This window comes from Scyliorhinus canicula, chromosome 4 (genome assembly GCF_902713615.1).
Source record: "Scyliorhinus canicula chromosome 4, sScyCan1.1, whole genome shotgun sequence".
In the NCBI taxonomy this organism is placed as follows: Eukaryota; Metazoa; Chordata; class Chondrichthyes; order Carcharhiniformes; family Scyliorhinidae; genus Scyliorhinus; species Scyliorhinus canicula.
In genome coordinates, this window is record NC_052149.1 from 15,929,931 (window position 1) to 15,954,721 (window position 24,791).

The 24,791-nt window shown below is 44.7% G+C and overlaps 1 protein-coding gene across 1 annotated transcript in view; it reads right to left on the bottom strand.

Annotated features, from left to right (window-relative positions):
- selenof (selenoprotein F) overlaps positions 1-24,791 on the bottom strand; it is a 66,233-nt gene that overhangs the window by 39,044 nt on the left and 2,398 nt on the right. Inside the window, exon 2 of the mRNA XM_038793772.1 lies at positions 17,876-18,043. Coding sequence (XP_038649700.1) covers positions 17,876-18,043 — 168 coding nt within the window. The remainder of the gene's footprint in view (positions 1-17,875; positions 18,044-24,791) is intronic.

A 24,791-nucleotide genomic window follows, 5' to 3' on the forward strand; every position in this document is an offset into this window, starting at 1 on the left:
CGCAGTACGGGCCCTTCGGCCCTCGATGTTGCGCCGACCTGTGAAACCATCTGAAGCCTATCTGACCTACACTATTCCATTTTCATCCATATGTCTATCCAGTGACCACTTAAATGCCCTTAAAGTTGGCGAGTCTACTACTGTTGCAGGCAGGGCGTTCCACATCCCTACTGCTCTCTGAGTAAAGAAACCGCCTCTGACATCTGTTCTATATCTACCACCCCTCATATATCTACCACCCCTCAATTTAAATCTATGTCCCCTCGTGTTCTCATCACCATCCGAGGAAAAAGACTCTCACTGTCCACCCTATCTAACCCTCTGACTATCTTATATGTCTCTATTAAGTCACCTCTCAGCCTTCTCCTCTCTAACGAAAACAACCTCAAGTCCCTGAGCCTTTCCTCGTAAGACCTTCCCTCCATACCAGGCAACATCCTAGTAAATCTCCTCTGAACCCTTTCCAAAGCTTCCACATCCTTCCGAAAATGTGGTGACCAGAACTGCACGCAGTACTCTAGGAGCGGCCGCACCAGAGTTATGTACAGCTGCAGCATGACCTTGTGGCTCCAAAACTCAATCCCCCTACTGATAAAGGCTAGCACACCATATGCCTTCTTAACAGCCCTATTAACCTGGGTGGCAACTTTCAGGGATTTATGTACCTGGATGCCGAGATCTCTCTGTTCATCTACACTACCAAGAATCTTGCCATTAGCCCAGTACTCTGCATTCCTGTTACTCCTTCCAAAGTGAACCACCTCACACTTTTCCGCATTAAACTCCATCTGCCACCTCTCAGCCCAGCTCTGCAGCTTATCTATGTCCCTCTATATAATATAACATCCTTCAGCACTATCCACAAGTCCACCGACCTTTGTGTCATCTGCAAATTTACTAACCCATCCTTCTACACCCTCTTCCAGGTCATTTATAAAAATGACAAACAGCAGTGGCCCCAAAACAGATCCTTGTGGTACACCACTAGTAACTGAACTCCAGGATGAACATTTGCCATCAACCACCACCCTCTGTCTTCTTTCAGCTAGCCAATTACTGATCCAAACCGCTAAATCACCTTCAATCCCATACTTCCTTATTTTCTGCAATAGCCTATCGTGGGGAACCTTATCAAACGCCTTACTGAAATCCATATACACCACATCAACCGCTTTACCCTCATCCACCTGTTTGGGCACCTTCTCAAAAAACTCAATAAGGTTTGTGAGGCATGACCTACCCTTCACAAAACCGTGTTGACTATCGCTAATCAACTTGTTCTTTTCAAGATGATTATAAACCCTATCTCTTATAACCTTTTCCAACATTTTACCCACAACCGAAGTAAGGCTCACAGGTCTATAATTACCAGGGTTGTCTCTACTCCCCTTCTTGAACAAGGGGACAACATTTGCTATCCTCCAGTCTTCCGGCACTATTCCGGTCGACAAAGACGACATAAAGATCAAGGACAAAGGCTCTGCAATCTCCTCCCTGGCTTCCCAGAGAATCCTAGGATAAATCCCATCTGGCCCAGGAGACTTATCTATTTTGTCATTTTCCAAAATTGATAACACCTTCTCCTTTTGAACCTCAATTCCATCTAGCCTGGTCGACTGAACCTGAGTATTCTCCTCGACAACATTGTCTTTCTCCAGTGTAAACACAGATGAAAAATATCCATTTAACACTTCCCCTATCTCCTCTGATTCCACACACAACTTTCCACTACTATCCTTGATTGGCCCTAATCTTACTCTAGTCATTCTTTTGTTCCTGATATACCTATAGAAAGCCTTAGGGTTTTCCTTGATCCTATCCGCCAACGACTTTTCGTGTCCTCTCCTCGCTCTTCGTAACTCTCCCTTTAGGTCCTTCCTGGCTAACTTGTAACTCTCAAGTGCCCTAACTGAGCCTTCATGTCTCGTCCTAACATAAGCCTTCTTCTTCCTCTTGACAAGTGCTTCAACTTCTTTAGTAAACCACGGTTCCCTTGCTCGACAACTTCCTCCCTGCCTGACAGGTACATATTTATCAAGGACACACAGTAGCTGTTCCTTGAAAAAGCTCCACATTTCGATTGTACCCATCCCCTGCAGTTTCCTTCCCCATCCTATACATCCTAAATCTTGCCGAATAACATCATAATTGCCTTTCCCCCAGCTATAATTCTTGCCTTGCGGTATATACCTATCCCTGCCCATTGCTAAAGTAAACATAACCGAGTTGTGATCACTATCACCAAAGTGCTCACCTACATCTAAATCTAACACCTGGCCGGGTTCATTACCCAGTACCAAATCCAATGTGGCCTCGCCCCTTGTTGGCCTGTCTACATACTGTGTCAGAAAACCCTCCTGCACACACTGCACAAAAACTGACCCATCTATAGTACTCGAACTATAGTATTTCCAGTCAATATTTGGAAAGTTAAAGTCCCCCATAACTCTCCCATGTTACTCTCGCTCCTGCCGAGAATTATCTTTGCAATCCTTTCCTCTACATCTCGGAACTATTCGGAGGTCTATAGACAACTCCCAACAGGGTGACCTCTCCTCTCCTGTTCCTAACCTTGGCCCATACTACCTCAGCAGACGAGTCCTCAAACGTCCTTTCTACCGCCGTAATACTTTCCTTGATTAACAATGCCACACCTTCATAGAATTTACAGTGCAGAAGGAGGCCATTCGGCCCATCGAGTCTGCCGCAGCCCTTGGAAAGAATGCTCTACTTAAGCCGACAGCTCCACCCTATCCCCATAACCCCACCTAACCTTTTTGGACACTAAGGGCAATTTAGCATGGCCAATCCACCTAACCTGCACATCTTTGGACTGTGGGAGGAAACCGTAGCACCCGGAGGAATCCCTCGCAGACACAGGAAGATGATGCAAACTCTGCACAGACTCCAGGAGCCAGAGGCCGAGTGGGTGCGTGCGGAGGAGGCCTCCTGCACGGGGACCTCCCTCCGGGCCCTTGCCACGGCAGCACTCCTGTCCCCACCCAAAAAACACTTTTTGCAGCCCGGTGGTGACAGCCACCCTCCAATCCTGGAACCAACTGCAGCAGCAATTTGGCCTGACCAAAATGTCGGACAAAGCTCCCATCTGCAACAACCATAGGTTCACACCAACACTGACTGACGCCACCTTCAAAAGGTGGAGGCAGGACGGAGGGACACTGACAGTCAGGGACCTATACACGGACGGCAGGATCGCAACACTGGACGAACTGACAAGAGAAATTTCGGCTAGCCAGGGGGAACGAACTACAGTATCTGCAGCTCAAAAACTTCTTACGAAAGGAGACAAGGACGTACCCACAACTGCCACGACAGACACTACTGGAAGACCTACTGGACGCAAGTATCCTAGATAAAGGGAACTGTAGCAACATGCATGACCGACTGGTAGAAAGGGCCGACACCGTACTGGACGCAACAAGAAAGAAATGGGAGGAGGATCTGGGGATTGAGATAGGGTGGGGACTCTGGAGTGAGGCACTGCATAGGGTCATACTTCCCGGAGGTGGAGGACAGATGTGAACGGTGCCAAAGAGGCCCAGCCAACCACGCCCACATGTTCTGGTCTTGCCCCAGACTTGTGGAGTACTGGACAGCCTTCTTCGAGGCCATGTCCAAAGTGGTGGGGGTGAGGGTGGAGCCATGCCCGAAAGTGGCGGTCTTCGGGGTCTCGGACCAGCCAGATCTATTCCTGGGGAGGGCGGACGCCCTTGCCTTTTCCTCCCTGATCGCCCGCCGTAGAATCCTGTTAGGCTGGCGGTCAGCAGCACCACCCAGAGCTGCAGACTGGCTGTCCGACCTCTCGGAATCTCTCCAAATGGAGAAAATCAAATTCGCCATCCGAGGGTCAGACGACGGTTTCCACAGAACGTGGGAGCCATTCACGCAACTGTTCCGGGACCTGTTTGTGGCCAACGAACAAGAGGAAGAATAGCCGGGTGGCCAAGAATCAGGGGGAAATGGTCGGGGAGGGGGGGGAGAGAAGACAGCTAAACCTGGGGAGAGTGAGGCGAACCGTGGGGGGGGGGACGACGAGAGAGGAGGGCCGGCGGGGTGGGGCGGGGGCAGGGAAGCGGCAGCCGGAGGGAGGGCACGGGATGCCAAAACGTGCATGACACCTCCAGGAGCGGGGACGAGGAAAATGGAGGACGGGAGGAGCGGCAGAAGCGGGGGCGAGCGTGGGACGGCAGCGAGACCCGTCCGGGAGGGGCGGACGACAACAACACATAGCACAGCCAAATATCGCACACTGTGATTTTCTCCCCGGCACCCAAATGTGTGCGTGCCCCCCCCAGTCCCCGCCACCCCCTCCCCAGCCCCCGCAGGCAGTCGCCTACTTACGTGGTGTGGGTAATTTTGCCAGATGTACAGAGCTGCCGCTGTCGAGCTGGTGCACAATACCGCACCAGTTATTCTATTTCATATTTTATTATTTTTTTTAAATGTTGGGGTGTGCCCTTCTCCTCTAAATATGTGTATATATATATAACATGTTTCTTATTCTGTGTACATAACGGTAATTATACCTTGTTCAAAAACCCAATAAAAAATTTGTAAAAAAAAACTTCAGCAGCAACCCGGGGGGGGGGGGGGGGGGGGGGGGGGGGCTACGGGTTCGTTATGGGGGTTTATTCACATGGTTTTATGCTTATTTCTTTTTCTTGTTAATTTATTGTTTTTATATTGGAGGGGAGGGGTTACTGTTTTTCTCTGTTGTGATAAAATTTGTTGTTGAAAATTTGAATAAAAATTATTTTTTAAAAAAACAGACAGTGACCCAAGCCGGAAATTGAATCTGGGATCCCGGAGCTGTGAAACAACAGTGCTAACCACTGTGCTTCACGGGAGACTTGTCAAACAACCTTATTGCAAGCGGATTGGAGCACAGGAACAAGGATCTCTTGCGACAGTTGTAGATGGCATCTGTGAAACCAATGTCTTTTATGCACAGTTTTGGAAAGATATACTTGCCTTGGGGAAGGTAGAAAAATTAATTAGCTAGGTTCCTGGGATAAGAGATGGTAGTCACATGATGAGAGGTTGAGAAAACAGGGGCTCCTCTCTGGAATTTAGAAGAATGAAAAGTGATCTCATTGAAACATAGAAGATTCTGATCGGATTTGTTTCTGAGGTGGTTTCCCTAGCTTGTGTCCAGAACAGTAGGGCAGTCTCTGGATAATGTTCATTTAGGACTGAGACGAGGAGAAATCCTTCACTCTGTAGGCTGGGAATCCTTCAAATTCTCTCCCCCAGGTTTGTGGATGCTCCATCATTGAACATATTCAATACATCTTTCATTTGTCAGGGAATCCTGGTATATGGGGAGCAGCGCCAGGGACCCAGGTTGATTCTGGCCTTGGGTAACTGTCCATGTAGAATTAGCATGGGTTTTCTCTGGGTGCTCCAGTTTCTTCCCACAGTCCAGGCATGTGGAGGTGAGGGAGGGTGACGGAGCATAGGGCAGGAAAGTGGTCTTGGGCAGGGTGCTCTTTTTCAAGGTCGGTGCAGACTCAATGAGCCGAATGGCCTCCTTCTGAATTGTAAGGCTTCTAAGGCTAGAAGGTGAAGCTGAGGCAGATGTTCAACTTTGATTGCACTGAATGGATCAGCAGGCTTGAGGTCATGCAGTCTACACCTGCTCCTATTTTTTACATTCGGTCGAGAATAAATGCTATACAATTTGCAAAACAACCTCAATGGATTAAATAAAATAGATGATAGGACTTTGCTAACTTTGGCAATTATTTCTAAACTGCAGTTGCAAATTACTGTAACAAATTGCAATAAATATATTTACTGTAACAAATTCTCATTTTTTCAAAAATGCTGCTGGTAAAATAAACATTTAACAGACTAACTACACTTTAACAGAGGTTGATTTCCAGATTATTTTCAAAAGCACCAGCAGTGCCATATTTGGGATATTGTGGATGAACATCCCTAATCCCAAACTATTTGTCAAAACAGCCTAAGAATACAGTAAGGCAGAGTAACTCACTCAGCATCTTACAAAATTGAACACCAGGTTATTAAGTTAAGTTGCACTGAACAAACCTTGAATAATGTCAAATGCTGGATATGAAAGAAGCACAAGTTAATAATTGAACTATTCTGAAATTTATCATTGGAGCAATAACATATTTTAAAATCATCAAGGACAGCACCTGGCTGTTTCATATTTTTCCTGGTTGACCTTGGGTGTAAATTGCAAGGAGTGAATTGCAAAGTAACTAGCACATCTAAAGGTGTACATTTACTCTTTGCGGGTAAAGAGGGCAGCATGTGCATACATTCTCTTTCATGTCACTTGAACTATTACTTAGATTGGTGACAAACACTTGACGTTCAGGTGGCAACATTATACAGAGTTATTATTGTTGATTATTCCTGAAAGAAAACATAAAAAATGCTAAAAAATAAACATGGCAAAATACCAATAAACCAATCCTCAGATTATCTTTTCTGCCTCTCTGTAGTGGCAGTAGGGGAACATTTTGGTGGTAATGATCACAAATTCAGTTACTTTTAACATAATTATGGAAAGTGACAAAGATAGAGCAGAAGTTAAAGTTCCATATTGGGGTAAGGCCAATTTTATTAAGCCGAATGATTTAACAAAAGTGGACTGGAAACAGTTACTTGAAAGTAAATCAGCGTTGAGAGCAGTGGGATGCATTTGAAGGGGGGATTCAAGTGGTCCAATACTACAGAAAGTAGAGAGGAATATAGAAAATGCAGGGATGAAATAAAAAAGATTAGGTTAGCAAAAAGAGGACATGAAAGGATATTTGCAGGTAACTTAAAAGAGAAACCAAACATGTTGTATCAATACATTAACAGTAACAGGATAACAAGGGCAGCACGGTGGTGCAGTGATTAGCACTGCTGCCTCATGGCGCCGAGGACTCGGGTTTAACCCCGGCCCTGGGTCACTGTCCATGTGGAGTTTGGACATTTTCCCCGTGTGTGTGTGTGTGGGTACCACCCTCACAACCCAAAGATGTGCAGGATACGTGAATTGGCCACACTAAATTGCCCCTTACTTGGAAAAAAAAATTGGGTACTCTAAATTTATTTTTTAAAAAGAGTAAGAGGATAACTAAGGGAAGAGTACAGCTTACAAAGACCGAAAAGGTAACCTATGTGCAGAGGTGGAAGATGTAGGTATGGTTCTTAATGAATACTTTGCGTCTGTCTTCACAGAAGAGGACGATAATGTCGATGCTGAAGTTGAGGAGGAGAATATTGGATAAGATAAACATAGAGAGGAAAGAAGTAAGGGGATTTGCATCCTTGAAAGTGGATAAATCACTGGGGCCGGATGAAATGCATGCCAGGCTCCTTAAGGAAGGATCGAACCTGGGTCCTCGGCGCGGTGCTAACCACTGCGCCACAGAGGAAATAGCGGATGTTCTGACCATCATTTTCGAATCCTCATTCGATGCAGATTTTATGCCGGAGAATTGGTGGGCTGCATACATAGAAAATAGGAGTAGGCCATTTGGCCCTTTGAGCCTGCTCCGCCATGCTTTATGATCATGGCTGATCATTCAATCGAGTAACCTGCTCCCACTTTCACCCCATATCCTTTGATCCCTTTAGCCCCAAGAGCTATATCTAGCTCCTTCTTCAAGCATACAATGTTTTGGCTTCAACTGCTTTCTATGGTAAAGAATTCCACAGACTCACCAGTCTCTGGGTGAAGAAATGTCTCCTCATCACTGTCCTAAATGATCGACCCCGTATCCTCAGACTGTGACCCTTGGTCTGGACTCCCGCACCATTGGTAACACCATTTCTGCACCTACACTATTTGTTCCTGTTAGAATTTAAATAGGTTTCTATAAGATGCCCCCCTCATTCTTCTAAACACCAGCGAATGCAATCCTAAACAACTCAATCTCTCCTCATACATTAGTCTTGCCGTCCAGGAATTAGTCTGGTAAATCTTCGCTGCACTCCCTCCAAAGCAAGAACATCCTTCATCAGATAAAGGAGATCAAGTCTGCACACAATATTCCAGGTGTATTGTCACCAAGGCCCTATATAACTGCAACAAGTCATCACTGCTCCTGTACTCTAATCCTATCACTAAAAGGCCTTCTTTGTAATCTTTGCCCCGAGATGCTTACTTCCAGTTACTCGTGTACAATGGCACCCAGGTCTTATTACACATCCCCCCTCTCTCAACCTATAGCCATTCAAATAATAATCTGCCTTTCTGTTCTTGCATTTATTAGCATTATACAGCATTTGCCATGCATTTGCCCACTCACTCAACTAGTCCAGATCACACGGAAACATCTCTGCACCCTCCTCACAGCTCACCCTCCAATCCAGCTTTGTGTCATCTGCAATTTTGAAGATATTACATCTAGTCCCCTCATCCAAATCATTAATATATGTATTCTGAACAGCTGGGGTCCTAGCAATCACTGATCCTTGCGGGACCCCACTGCTCACTGCCTGCTACTTGGAAAAAGACCCGTTCATTGCTCCTCCTTGTTTCCTGTCTGCCAAAAGGTTTCCTATCCATCAATACACTACCCCCAATCCCACTTGCTTTAATTTTACCCACTAATCTCTGATGTGGGACCTGTGTACGTTGTACCTTGGTTTAAAAGTGGAGCACGTTATAGACAGAATAACTACAGGTCAGTCAGTCTGACCTCATTAGTGGGTACACTATTGGAACCAATTCTGAGTCGGGTTATTTTGTTTAAAAATATTTTTTTTAAAAAAAGCTTTTCAATTTTACCAAATCTTACAAAACATGCAAATTTTTATAACCCCCCAAAACATCCAACAAGAAAAAAACAAAATGATGGGTATCATCCCACATCCCCTGTGACTAGACCCTCCCCCAGACACAATCTCCCCTCCCCCCTAACAACTGACGGCGATTAGTTCCTTAAAGTAATAAAACCTTCAATAGAACCCCCTGACTGATCCCCTCACCCTGTACTTAACCTTCTCTACGTCCAAAAACTCCATTAGATCCCCGAATCATGCCGGAGCACTTGGTGGAGTTGGAATTTTAGGTGCACCTGAAACACTACCTTAGCTGGATCAAGCCCAGTCTCACACGAGGACATTGAGCTCTCCCTGAGAAGGGCCTCACTCCACAACTCATCATCTTCTACAAGTCCCAGCTCTCCCTCCTACTTCACTTTCAATCCATCCACTGAGTTTGCTTCTTCTGAAAGGATCAGGCCATAGATTCCCTATATGTTCCCCTCCTCTGAACCTGCAAATAAAAGGATCCTTTCCATTAGTGATGCTGGGCGGCTCCACGGGAAAGTCTTCTGCACTAAATTCCGAACCTGGAGATATCTAAATGAGTTGGACCCAGAGAGCCCGTACTTCACCATTAGTTCCGGGAAGCTGACAAATCGCCCCATCAAAAACAAGTCTCCTATTCTCTCTAACCCCTTCTTTCCCCACGCCCAAACATGGTGTTAAACTTTGCCGGCTCAAACAGGTGATTTGAACAAATAGGTGCCAACTTTGGCAAAGACCCAAGTCTGGGTCACTACACCGCCCAGCACCTTTTTGATGTTGGCCACCCAGTAATAAAAAAAGGAAATTAGGCAGTGCAAGGCCCCCCGGACTGTCTGCCCCACTGTAAAACTGTCCTATAATATTCCACCAGAAACCTATTCAGTCTTGCAGCCGTACCAGTTTGCATCTGTCCTATAGCTGCTAAGACTTCTTCAGAATCGAACGGTGGCTCCAACTCTTCGTACTCCTCCTCCCCTTCACCAGAAATTCCAGACCCTCCAAAAATGCCAATGTCCTGATAAATCAGAACAGTGCTCCCCTCCCATCTAGTCCCAATTTCCTTTGGCCCACTGTTGGACCCTTTTCTTCCCTCGGAAACTGTGGAATCATTCCACCACTGCCTGTGATGACTTATTCACCAAGGCTTCTGTCAGAGAGTTCGGTGGGCCCTATCCAATCTTGATGGGACATCTGACCCCCCCACTCTCGCCCCTCCCACAACAGCTTCCTGAAAATCTGAGAAAACTACTCAATGGAATTCAGGCCCTCCGGCAACCCCATGATTCTGAGGTCTTGTCTTCTTGACCTGTTCTCCAGGTCATCCACTTTCACCTTCAGGATCTTGTTTCTCTTCCCCCAGTGGGATCTCAGCCTCCAGCTGTGATTTGATCCCTGTGCTTTGACAGGATTTTTTCCACTCTTCACCACCTCTCCTTGCTTTCTCGCAGCTTCCAAGATTTTCTCCACCGTCTCCCAAATCAGACCAAGCGCCGCCTCAATCAATTTTTTGAGGGTTTCATCACCTGCCCTTGTTTTTCGAAGTGCTGCCCAAACTGCTTCTCAATCTCAGAGACCAGTACCTTTGCCAGCATATCCACCGTGAAATGAACGGCTGCATCCACTGAAGAGGAGTCTGCCATCTTCCTTACTGGTGAGCCATGTGAACTGAATCTGTCGAAAGGCTTCCACTTGTAACTTTCTTTCCACTGGTATTTAGTTGAAATTTTCAACATTATTTTGCTGACGGGTTCACTAAACCTTTAGCTAGGCAGAGTTTGTTCACCCAAACTGCTCGAGAATCCGGCAAAAAGGACCAAAAAACAAGTACCCTGGTGGGAGCTACCAAGTATACGACTTTCTCCTACATGCCACCACCCAAGTCTTGAGACAGGCTAAACAGTCACTTAGAAAGGCACAGAATAATCAAGGACAGTCAACATAGATTTATTGAGGGAACATTGTGTCTGACTAACTTAAATTGATTTTTTGGGTAAGTGACAAGGGTGATTGATGAGGATAGTGCAGTTGATGTCATCGACATGTATTTTAGCAAGATCTTTTTGGCAGCAGGGTAGCATGGTGGTTAGCATAAATGCTTCACAGCTCCAGGGTCCCAGGTTCGAGTCCCGGCTGGGTCACTGTCTGTGTGGAGTCTGCACGTCCTCCCCCTGTGTGCGTGGGTTTCCTCCGGGTGCTCCGGTTTCCTCCCACAGTCCAAAGATGTGCGGGTTAGGTGGATTGGACATGCTAAATTGCCCGTAGTGTCCTAATAAAAGTAAGGTTAGGGGGGGTTGTTGGGTTACGGGTATAGGGTGGATACGTGGGTTTGAGTAGGGTGATCATGGCTCGGCACAACATTGAGGGCCGAAGGGCCTGTTCTGTGCTGTACTGTTCTATGTTCTATGTTCTTTGACAAAGTCTGACATGGCAGACTGGTTAAAAAAGCCAATAGGATTCAGGGGAATTTATAAGCTATTGGATCAGTGGCAGGAAACGAAGGGTAATGGTTGCCAGGCGTTCCACAGGGCTCAGTACTAGGTCCCCTGCTTTTACTAATTTCGACTTAATTTAGGGGGCACGATCAAGGCGTTTGTAGACATCACAAAAATTGTCTGAGTGGCTGATAGTGTGGAGGGTAACTGTAGACTACAGGAAGCTATCAATGGTGGGCAAAAAAGAGCCAAATGCCAACCAAGAGAAGTTTAGGGGGATGCATTTGGGGCAGTCAACACTGGGAGGATACGGTGAAGCGCAGAGGAAGTGAGGTATGGAGTACATAGCCACAGTTTCCAATATGCAGCATGACAGGTCGATAAAAGGTGGTTAAAAAGACATGGAATACTTTATTTGATTAGTTGAGGCACAGAATAAAAGAGCAAGGAGGTTATGCTAGAGCTATATAAAACACTGTTTAAACCACAACTTGAGTACTGTGTGTAGTTTCTGGCCATACAGAAAGATGCAATTGCTCCAGACAGTGTACAGAGGAGATTTTTCAGCTACACAGACACAATGGGCAGAGTGGCCTCAGCTGTGCCATGAATATTGCTTACAGTTTCTAAATGTCTGAAAAGGAAGAATGTTTGTGTATGTGGTGTGTGGTCGTAGGATTATGTTCTTTGCTGATAGCAAGAACATATAAACCTTGCACCAGTTTCAGAAAAATAAATGATAGCCATTCGCTGCTCTATTCCTCGTGACAATGTCCTGACTAAAAAGAGTCAAACTGCCTGGTTTAAATTCTCAAACAATGTCTCAAACAAGCAGTTAACTGTCAATCACCATCAACTGGTGCAATCTCCAACTGGTGCATTCTCCATGGCAATGCCTCTACCAGTCAGAGTCCACTTGCCAACCAATCTTTTTGCATACTTTATAAAGTTGTTTTTTCACCTGACATCAGTATTCTTAAGATTTTCCTGATGAGTGCAAGATGAAAAGTTTTGACAGAATGTATTTTTTCAGCAGTACTCAAAATTCTACACTACCAAACGATTCTGTGATTCTATGAAAAGGAACTTTATAATAGTGATCAAACAGTGGGCTGGAGTCTCCGTCCCACCACACCAGATTTCTGGTTCAGCACGCCAGCGGCATGCTTTGTTTCGCCAGCTGGTCAATGGGGTTTCCCACTGTGGGGCAGACCCACGCCATCGGGAAACCCCCGGCAAAATGGAGCATCCCTACAGGCGAGAATCCAGCCCAGTATCTTTGAAATGAAAGCAAATAAAGTCAATATTTGGGGAGGCAGTGGCACAAAGGTAAATGTCACTGGATTGGTAATCCAGAAGCCCGTGCCAATAGCAGCTGGTGGAATTTAAAACTAATTTATAAGTCTGGGAGATAAAGCTAGTCTCAGTAACGATGACCATGCCAATTACCACTGATGGTTGTAAAAAGAACAAACCCATCCAGTTCATCAATGTCATTAAGGGAAGGGAATCTGTGGTCTTTACCTGGTCTGGCCTACATGTTACACCAGTTGACTTGTCACTGCCCTCTGAAATGGCCGAGCACTTAGTTCAAGGGCAGCAAGTGCTGGTCCTGCCAGCAGAGCCCACATGATGACCATGAACAAATGAAAAAAATTAACAATTTACCAAGAGCAGATGACTGATTGTCATGAAGGGATGATTGACCATTTCCAAATGATCGTTAAATATATGGATGAAAAAACTACTGATATAGAAAATAGCAGCCCACCATATCCTTCTCCATCACCAATGAAAATTAGGGAGGTTTCCAAAATCTATAAAATAATTTTATTTGTGTTAACTGCAAAACATTTATTGGTTCAGTATTTCACAGTAGAACTATTTTCTGAACAATTCAGCAACGCTGGCTGCCAGTACATTATAACGCAGTTGTTTATATATTCCAAAGTCGTTTCCAGAGTTCTATTCAAAATAAAAACTGTGCATATGCAATTATTTCAAGTTGCTATTCTCAACTTTTCAGCTGGCAACTACATTCTCCTTTCCCCTTCTTTCAAATGGGAAGGTCCGCACCGGTCAGTGATAACAATAACCTCAACTTTAATTGTTCAGCTTGTTCACAGACATGAAAATAACCAGCAGCGAGACATTTATGTTTAACCTGGCCATTCAATAATCAAACCACATTGGCAGCAGATCTTAGTGTTCATATGGAAAATACAGAATTACTCAATATTTGTGCAACTCAAACCAAAAGAAAGTGCAAAATATGATCCCAAAGATAATCAATGATCCTTCGAAAGCATAAAAGGTTGCTTTCTGCAGGTGGAAAATGAGGTTTATGGGGTATCAATGTAAATGTGCCAGCCTTGGTTCAATGGCAGCACTCTCAACTTAGTCAGTAATTGAAAGTTTGAGCTCCACTTACAAGATCACAGGAAATAGGAGTAGCCCATTCGTTCATTGATCCTGCTTCACCAATATCACGGCTTAACTGATTGTGACCGTAACGCCACTTTCCTGTCTGTCCCTTAAAACCCTCCCTTCCAGATTAAAAAACTATTTAACTTGGCCTTGAATATATTTAATGACCCAGCTTCGATTGGTCTCTGCAGGAGAGAATTCCAAAGACTAAGGACTCTCCGAGAAGAAATCCCATTTTATCACAGTCTTAAATGTGAGCCCCTTAGTTTGAAATTGAATCCCCCAGTTCTAGATTCCCCTACAAGAGGAAGCATTCTTCCAGCATTCACCTTGTCAAATCCCCTCAGAATCTTCACTGATTCTACTAAATTCAAATGACTACAGGTCCAACGTGCTCAAACATTTCTTCTAAGACAACTCCTTCACCGCAGGAATCAGCCCAGTGAACCACGAGACTTTTGTATATAATCTGGGATGACCCTCCAGTGCAGTCTGGAGGGACTGCTGCACAGTTGGATGATGCCAAATCAAGATTGATTTCACAGCTCTGAGCCGAGGAACGTGCTCCTCAAGTGACAGAACAAAAAGGAACAACTGAACCTGGCTATGAACAGAGAAAGAAGAAGTGAACCTGTGAGGATAGTTCCATTCAGCTGGACAACGAAGAAGAGTTGTTGACGAGGATGGTCCAGCTTATTAGAGGGCAGCACGGTAGCACAAGTGGCTAGCACTGTGGCTTCACAGAGCCAGGGTCCCAGGTTCAGTTCCCCACTGGGTCACTGTCTGTGCAGAATCTGCACGTTCTCCCCGTGTGTGTGGGTTTCCTCCGGGTGTTCCGGTTTCCTCCCACAGTCCAAAGACGTGCAGGTTAGGTGGACTGGCCATGATAAATTCCCCTTAGTGACCAAAACAAAGGTTAGGAGGGGTCATTGGGTTACGGGGATAGGGTGGAAGTGAGGGCTAAAGTGGGTCGGTGCAGACTCGATGGGCCGAATGGCTTCCTTCTGCACTGTATGTTCAATATTCTATCAAAGGCTGCAGACATGCTGAAGTAACTACGTGCAGAATCAGCTTGCATCGGGGGTCTGCAAAGGTAGCTGCGTGGGTGGCCGTTTAGTGTTAACGGCGTCAAGAGCAAGAGGTAAGTGAGTCTCAGGACAAAATGAGTTTGGAGAGGATACGGGGAGATGGGGATGGTGGTGGTGAAAAGAATGGACAGAAATAGGAGAGAAACCGGAGAAAAATGAAAGTTCTAGTCTAGGGCATAGTGACGGTCGGGTCAGGGGGTGAGGGTGAACAGTGCCAGAGGCCACTTAACAGATGGTCTTAACCTTAGTGACAAAGAAGTCTGCAAGTTCCTTAGGCTCATTGCTGGAGCTAAGGTGGAACGGGCAGGAGAGGCGTTTTAAATGGACAGTCAATTGTGGAGAAAGAAGCTGGTAATTATCATTCCCTCTAGCAGTTCAAAATCCATTTGACATCAACAGGGAATCTGAAATGCCGCCACTTAGACAACACACCAAATAACCAGATTTAATCAAGCTCCCGGAAATAAAAGTTGCTTTTCTGATCCTGCAAACACTTCATAAGGTTCAAGCCTTAAAATGTCAAGAAGGTGGACTTAAATTACACCCAATATTAAACGCCACATTATTAGTGGCTCACATTAGTCCTGCTATTTGTTTTAAAAGTGGAGATTATCTCCGTGCAAACAAGTGATTTGACATCAATTCACATTGATAATCTGGCATCTTCACGGAGTTTAGGAGGTTAATCATCTGAAACCACAAAATTATGCACCAATACCAAAGAACATATCCCACTAAATTACCCATCATTATAAACAGTTCTTGGTGTGAGATATAAAAAAACGAAAGAATGCATACACTAAATTACTTTGTGCAGCTTTCAAACGTTTATCTCGGTATAGTATCTAAATGCATCATCAGAGCACTTTCACTTCTCATGATTTGTAAAACACACACTAATCACTTTTTTGAAAAATATTTTTATTCTCCTCCTTTTCCACATTTTCTCTCAAATTTACACCCAACAGTAAACAATAATCAGTAACGAATGCAATGCCAATACCCATATCAATAACAATAATCCCATCCTCCCACCAAACCCCACAACATTAGCCCGCATGTTAACATGAACAAATAACAAGGAATCAGAAATCACCCATAGTCACCATTAACACACACAAACCCCCTCCCCCCCCAACTCTCCCACCACACCACACCCCACTAATGTTCGATGTAATCCAATTCTCGAAAGTGCACAATGAATAATGCCCATGAATTGTAGAACCCCTCCATCCTTCTCCTCAGTTTAAATTTGACCTTCTTGAGTGTCAAGAATTCCAGCAGGTACCCCCGCCACGCCACAGGGTGGAGAGGTTGATCGCCATGCCAACAGAATCTGTCTTCGGGTGATCAACATCATCAGCCTTTGGGCTACAACATCTGCCTCCACACCCGTTTCCAACCCCAGCTGGTCCAACAACCCGCATATGGCCTCCTGAAGGCCAGGGTCCAGTTTCACGTTCACCACTTGAAAGATTAAACACCTCCTTCCAGTAATCCTCCAGCTTTGGACAGGACCAAATCATATGAACGTGGTTTGCCTGCACCCCCCCCCCCCTTCTGGCAAAGTCTCGAACCTGCATGTATCGAAATACATCCCCCTGCTCCAGCCCATACTTCGCCCCCAGCCCCTTCAATTCTGCAAACCGACCCCCCCAAGAAACAAATCTTTTAGTGTTCTAATTCCTTTCTCCTCCCATCTCCGAAAATTTCCATCCCGCTTTCCTGGCTCAAATCTATGGTTCCCCCGAAGTGCCCACAACCCGAAGTGTTGGCGAAACTGCCTCCAAATTCTCAACGAAGCTATTACTACCGAACTCACCGAGTATTTCTCCGGGGCCGTCGGAGCGGCACTGTGGCTAGCGCCTTCAATCATGACCCCCGACCCAAACTCTTCTCCATTTGACCCACTGGAAGTCAACCCCTCTGACTCAGCACCGTGCCTCCTCCACATTCGTGGCCCAGATATAATACAACAGGTTTGGTAGACCCAAACCCCCTGCCTGCCTTCCTCTCTGTAGTAGCACCTTTCTAATTCTGGCCACCTTCCCTCCCCATATGAACGAGGTAATCATCCCTCAAATCTCTCTAAAAAATGCCTTTGGCAGGAAAATCAGCAAGCATTGGAAAATAAACAGAAATCGCAGCAACACCTTCATTTTAACCGCCTGTACCCCACCCGCCAGTGAGAGAGAGAGACCATCCCACCTTACTGGATCAGCTTTCACCCTCCCCATCAAACTGGAAATGTTGTACCTACGGAGCCCCCCCAATTGCGAGCAACCTGAACCCCGAGGTATCTAAAGTGAATCCCTGCCCTACAGAATGGCAGCCCCCCCCCCACCCCTGGCCGAGACAACACAAAATATTCACTCGTCTCGATTTATTTGTACCCGAGAAAGACCCAAACACCCGAAGCAGTTCCAGTATTCCCCCGATGACACACTCGGTTCTGACACATATAATAGCAAGTCATTGGCATACAAGGACACCTCATGCTCTATCCCCCTCCCCTCACTGTCCCTTTCCATATCCCCGAACGTCTTAACGCGATGGCCAATGGCTCAATCGTGACTGCAAACAGCAGGGGGGGGGACACAGGACATCCCTGCCTAGCCTCATGGTGGAGAGTAAAGTATACTGAGCTGATGTTATTTGTGTGGACACTTGCCCTCGGCTCATTATACAGTAGCTTTATCCAGTCCACGAATCTTGGTCCAATCCCAAACAGCGCCAGAACTGCCATCAAGTACCCCCATTCCACCCGGTCAAACGCTTTCTCGGCATTCAATGCCACAACCACCTCTGTTTCCTTCCCCTCCGTCAGTGCCATAACCACGTTCAATACCCTCCTAATGTTTGAAAAGAGCTGCTTCCCTCTCTCAAACCCTGTCTGATCTTCACCTATGACCTCCGGGGGGCACTCCTCCTGCCTATCTGCCAGCACGTTCGCCAATATCTTTGCATCTATGTTTAAAAGTGATATGGGCCCCCACGACCCACCACACACTTAAAGAATAAATTGAACACAGCGAATTCGGAAGTCAAAAATTGCTGATCGTGTCTAGACAACTAAATAATCCGAGTTATTCTGTTTATAATAGTACTTAATTTAAAAAGCAATACCTTTTTCGTTTCTAACTGGACCTCCTCTTGGCAACATTGTCTGCAGTGTGGATCCAGCTGGTTGAGACTGAACTGTCCCAGGAGATCACAAGAGCTGCAGAGCAAGTTACTGGAAAATCCAAGTTCACGGCAGGCTTCCGATGACAGATCTGCACCACACATAGATACCTGAAAATATGGACACACACGTACTGTCAATCAACTGGAAATGGAAAGATATCAATTAGTATTTGTAATTTGCCTTCCTAACAGCATGATGGATATAGACTCCAGTAATTCAAGAAGATGGTTCATCAACACCTGTTCAAGGTCGATTGCAGATGGTTAATAAATGCTGGCCAAGCCAGCGATGCACCCATCCCATAAAATAAAAAAAGTGAGAGATAACACACCAAAATTAAATTGATAAAACTAAAGAGAAGAGAGATCAGCAAAAGTGACCCTAACAACTTACAGGTTTGAGCTGACAGGAGACAAACAATGACCACGCCATAGAGAGCTGAACCATTGTTCTTTAACATTCCTATCGTCAAATCCCTCCTCCTCCAACTACATTCATGGGGGTCACAATCAGAAATTCAACTGACCCAGCTCCACAAATGGCATGTTCACTAGAGAAAATCAAGAAGTTGTATAATCTGTGATGAGTGGTTCACCTTCTGATTCCTTAAAGCTATGTTACTACAGGCCAAAATCCAGAATGTGATGAAATGCTCATAGCATGCAGGTTTTTGCAGCTGCAATAACATGCCACTTCATCCTGGACAAAGCAGTCTCAATTGGCACTCCATCCACCATTTAGAAAATGGTCTTTATTCTAAATTATATTATGGTTGCCAGAGGTAAACTGTGCGTCTTATGAAATATGCCAGTTTGCTTATGCAAAGGATAAACATACAGGACCATAAATCAAGGTACAGAATTAAGCAAATTTGTTTTGATTTATTGTCACATGTACTGAAGTACAGTGAAAAGTATTTTTCTGCGGCCGAGGGAACGTGCACAGTACTTGCACAGCAGACAAAAAGAATAATCAACATTGACAAATGGTACATTGACAAACTGTGATTGGTTACAGTGTGGAACAAGGGGCCAAACAAAGCAAATACACGAGTAAGAGCAGCATAGGACATTGTGAATAGTGTTCTTAGAGGGAACAGATCAGTCTGAGGGGGAGTCGTTGAGGAGTCTTGCAGCGGTGAGGAGGAAGCTGTTCCTTTGGCTGGATGTGCGGGTCTTCAGACTAAAGCCACTCCTTGTAACTTAGCGAAGGAGTTACATCCAATCCCCAAACTCAGAAATGCTATGGTGCTGAAGGAGGCCTTTCGGCCCATCGAGTCTGTACCGACTGTTTGAAAGAGCACCCCATCTAGGCCCACCCCCATCCTATCCGTGATCACGCCTAATCTTTGGACACCAAGGGCAATTTAGGGTGGCCAATCCACCTAACCTGCTCATCTTTGGACTGTGGGAGGAAACTGGAGCACCCAGAGGAAACCCACACAGGTAGGCGGATAACATGCAAACTCCACCCAGTCAGCCAAGATCGGAATCAAACCGGGGTCTCTGGCGCGGTGAGGTAGCACTGTTAACCACTGCGCCGCCCTAAAGAACATTACACGAAAGTTCAAAACCATAATAGGTACTTCAAAAACCCGATGAGCATCAACACACAGATTGGGAGGAGGGAATGGTCATCACAATTGATCCAGGACAATTTTTGTTTTACACAACTGTAAGCTTGAAAATCCCTATAGTCCTTTTGTTCCCCATGCAAAGACTTCCAAATTTATATTGTACTTTGTCCCAACAGTGGGGAATTAGGTGATACGCAATAGATTTTTACAGGACAGGCAAAATAAACCCTGCAAGGATTAAAAATAGATGGTTCATCCAAAATGTATATTTGCAGAATGTTAAAGCCAACTATTTAAGATGCACATTTGTATTCTGCAATAGTGAGGAACAGCGAGATTCACATGCTACAGAATTTTTAAACGGCTGACAGTTTTGTGACAAGTCCAATTAGAAGTGACTGGGTCACCAGGTGACAAGTGAATTTTCAGAACTGTCATTATTGGAGAAAATAAAGAGATTGATGACCAACCACAGCTACAATGATTAGAAACTTCCTCAAACATAAATGATTCTGAGACACTTGGTGGAAAAATCATAAATAAATGTTCCCAAGCAGCGACAGTTGGCAGCTTTGTAGTTACGATGGTGTGGGAGGGAGTTCCAGATATTATGACTTGTATTGACATATCATAGTTTCTCAACAGCACTGAAAGGCCTCAAAAGGATTGAGCTGCCCCAATCTGCCTCTGTAACTAAGGATTTTACAAACTAGGATACTAAAACAATGCTTCAGAAAGATGAAATGTATTTTTTGGACATATAGTATTTATAAAAAGAAGCTTTGTCATTACTTCATTGTCTGCAAAGCACTTTAGGATGTCGAGAGGTTATGACAGTGCTATACAAATGCAAGTATTTTGTCTTCATTAGAGAATGAAAGCTAGTAATCCAAGAATGGCAGCCGCAGGTTAGTTAATGCTCAAAGCTACAGTCAGTTTAGGCGATGGCAGAAGACTGCAATTAAAATTCTAGATCTGCATTATTCTTGTTTAACCAAGCTCCCAGATTTCAGAGAGAACTAAAGGGATTTCAAAATAACAAAGATTGAAACCAAAACTGTATTTAAATAGGATGAAATGATGGGCCTCATTATGCATTGGCACAAGTTCAACTCATTTTTAGTGCTTTGCTCAGTCCACAAAACTTTGCTGCACGTACTTCAGTAACTTGTTATGGAAGTCAAACATGAGTGCTCACTGTTTTCTTGAAATGGGCAATGTGATAAAACTTGCCCCAACACTCAAGAAGCAATCATTGCAAATCAAAAGTACAACTGAACTCTCCCTCAAAAGGTGGCACAGACGAAACTGGGGTAGAACAGTCAACTTCAACTTCTCAATGGTAAACCTCCAAACGTGCTGACCTATCTGAACACCCTTTTCCATCTTGTACGGATCTATCTGCTTTCTTTTCAATAAATTATTCCTTCACCCCAACTTTCTCCTGGATGCGGCATGTTCCATGGCCACCAGCAGCGCTCCAACAGTTCAGCCTTTGCAACGAGAACAAAAATAATCTGGAAAAATGCAGCCGGTCAGGCAGCATCTGTGGGGAAAAACAGGAGGTAATGTTTCAAGTTGCTAACCTTTCATCAGTTTTGACGAAAGATCACTGAACTACAATGTTCATTCTGTTTCTCTCCATAGGTGCTGTCTGACCTGCTGATATTTTTCTTTTTGTTTTTAGCCTCTGCCGCATTTTGCTTTTGTATTAGAGAGTCTTTTTGAGAGATTCAAATCAGAAGCCAAAATGCTAATTATGTATGTAAATTTCATTAAAATGGAACAGCATTCTGCTCTCACTCAACATTCACATGTACAAATGTTCCAAAAGGTTTAATGGATAGTTACCAAGAGTGAGAGTCCTGGCTGACTGCCCCATTTTTCTTCGCCAGGGATGCTGCAAAATCAAATATAGTGTTCTAGCGCAGCGACTGGGATTAGTTAATACAGACCAGGAACTGGGGCAGAGATGTTGTGGTCTGTATATTATTGGTGCAAAGTGGTTTCGTCAACAAACAACAAAGCAAACCAACACTCCCTGAAGGACAGGGTCGCATTCTGCTTCACAGTCTGTTTGCATAAACGCATCCAATTTACATTCAAAGTTTAGCATTAGAGTGAAGCAGTTTCAGATTTGTGCAAATACTAAATTAGAGGAATATGAATGCACTTGTACTTTAACTAAATGTGCGATTGAAACATGTCTTTTAAAAGGCAGTCAATCCCATATTTCACAACCTGCACAATCTGTTCTTAAGTAATCAGTGCAGCCCACGGCTCATAGGAACACCCAGTGTTGTTGGGAAGAGAGTTCCAGTATTTTGCTACAGCATCAGTGAAGAAACAGCGATATATTTCCAAGTCAGGATGGTGCACAACTTGGGATTGGATTTGTTTACTGTCACGTGTACAGACGTACAATGAAAAGTATTTTCTGTGTGCAGCTCAAACAGATCATTTGGTACATGAAAAGAAAAGAAAATACAAAATAGGGAAACACAAGGTACACAAAGTAAATATATAGACACCGGCATCGGGTGAAGCAGACTGGAGTGTAGTATTAGTCAGGTCAATCCATAAGAGGGTTGTTTAGGAGTCTGGTAACAGTGGGGAAGAAGCTATTTTTAAAATTTGTTCATGTGTGTTCCCAGACTTTTGTATCTCCTGCCCAATGGAAGAAGTTGGAAGAGTGAGTAAGCCGGGTGGGAGGGGTCTTTGATTATGCTGCCCGCTTTCCCAAGGCAGTGGAAGGTGTAGATAGAGTCAATGGATGGGAGGCGGGTTTGTGTGATGGACTGGGCAGATGGAGGGGAACTTGCAGGTGGTGCAGTTTCCAAGCAACTGCTGCGCTAGTCCTTCCAGGCGGTGGATGTCACAGGTTTGTAAGGTGCTGTTGAAGGAGCCTCGGTAAGTTGCTGCAGTGCATCTTGTAGGTGGTGCAAACTGCTGCCACTTTGTGTCAGTGGTGGGAGGAGAGCCAATCAAGGGGATTGCTTTGTCCTGGATGGTGTGGAGATTCTTGACTGTTATTGGAGTTGCAATCATCTATCACACTATTGACTTGTGATTTGAGGGATAGCTACCAGAGTTTGGGCAGTTGCTCACAACAGGCATGAAATGTCAACATACATTAAATATAATCCCTTACAGCAGGTGTAGAGCAGCCCCTCAGAATCGTTACAGTGCAGGAGGAGGCCATTCGGCCCATTGAATCTGCACAAACCCTCCAAACAAGCACCCCATGCAGGCCCACTCCCCTATCCCATCCCTGCAACCCCATCTAACCTTCAAATATGAAAAGGAATCATAGCAGGGCCAATCCACCTACTCTGCACATCTATGGACTGAGGGCAGAAACCAGAGCACCCGGAGGAAACCCGCGCAGGCACGGGGAGAACGTGTAAAATCCAGAGTCATCCAATATCAGAATTGAGCCTGGGACCCTGGCGCTGAGAGGCAGCAGTGTTAATCGCGCCACCCCATGTCATGTTTCGAACAAAGAAAACTGTATTTTATCTCATGTTAAATTGGAACTATTTAATGCACTTCTACAAATTTTATGAATAAGGTATAAATTTGGAAAAGAATTGTCAGACACAATTGCACCAATGTTTTTTTTCCAATAAGGGAAAAAGAAATACGAAGTCCAAATTGAGAAAACTGAAGAAAAACAAGGAAAAACTTTATATTTTACGACAAAGAGCAGTATCAGGTCAAAATCTCTGGTGTATTGTGTCTAGCAGAGCATGAACTGTGCTAGCTCAGCAATATAAAATACATTGTCAAAATCTGAAAACACAACAGATTTGAGGGTAGAGGACAGCAAGAATATGCAGGAAAACATGACACTTAATGGCAATAAAATGACTGAATCTCCCACTATCAACATCCTGGGGATTACCATTGACCAGAAATTGAACTGGACTCGCCATAAAAATACTGTGGCTACAAGAGCAGGTCAGAGGCTAGGAATCCTGTAGCGAGTAACTCATACCCAAAACCTTGATTGCTACCCCTTCCACATTCAATCGCTCCGCCACTGATGAACAGTAGCAGCCGTGTGTACCATTTACAAGAAGCACTGTTAAGAACTCACCAAGGTTAATCAGCACCTTCCAAACCCACAACCATTACCATCTAGAAGGACAAGAGCAGCAGATACCTGGGAACACCATTACCTGGAGGTTCCCCTCCAAGTCAATCACCACTCTGACTTGGAAATATATCGCCGTTCCTTCATTGTCACTGGGACAAAATCCTAGAACTCCCTCCCTAACAGCCAGTAGATGTACCTATGCCTCAAGTACTGCAGTGATTCAAAAAGGCAGATCACCACCACCTTGTTAAGGGGAACTAGGGAGGGGCAGTAAATGCTGGCCTCGCCAGGAATGCCTACATCCCGTAAATTAATAAGAAAAATAACACATTTATAGAATGGGTTTGCAGTTAGGAAATTAACTTAAATATGTATGAGGTGCTACATTTTGGTAGGAAGAATGAGCAGGCCAGTCATTGGAATACAACTGTCTAAATTGGGGAGATGAGCAGAAGGATTTGGGGTATGGATAGCAAATTATTAAAAGTAGGCTAAATAAGCCCATTAAAAAAAGTACATTGGAGTAGAACTGAAAAGCAGAGAAATTATGTCAGTTGGTATAGAGTCTTGGTGAGACCATATTTGGTCTCGGATGAACGCTTCCAATCTCCCGATTATCAGAAAAGATCAAGGCATTGGAGATAAATGTTGGAACTCAGAGGTAATACTTAGCAGGGAAGGTGAAGCAGTCTGGGATTTGTTTCTCCCGAAAAGACTATCCTATCCTCATTTAAGGATTTAAAATAAGCACAAGCTCCATTGGGAGAAAGGTAGGACAATCAAACCCAGAGCTCCCTGCATGAAAAAACCACCACGGGGCACATGACAGATTGATAAGACAGGTGAGAACCAGGCTGAATATAGTAAATTCAGAGGGAAGTCAAAGAAGCAAAAAAAGAGCATGAAACAGAGAGGTTATGTGAAGAGTCTGGAAGCCCATGCAAAAGAGATTCCAAAAGCTTTCTATTGGTTTTTAAGGGGTGGGGCCAAGGAGGAATTTATTTATTTATTATTCGTTCATGGGGACATAGGTGTCGCAGGCTGGGCCAGCATAAATGAAATGAAAATTGCTTATTGTCACAAGTAAGCTTCAAATGAAGTTACTGTGAAAAGCCCCTAGTCACCACATTCCGGCGCTTGTTCGGGGAGGCTGTTATGGGAATTGAACCGTGCTGCTGGC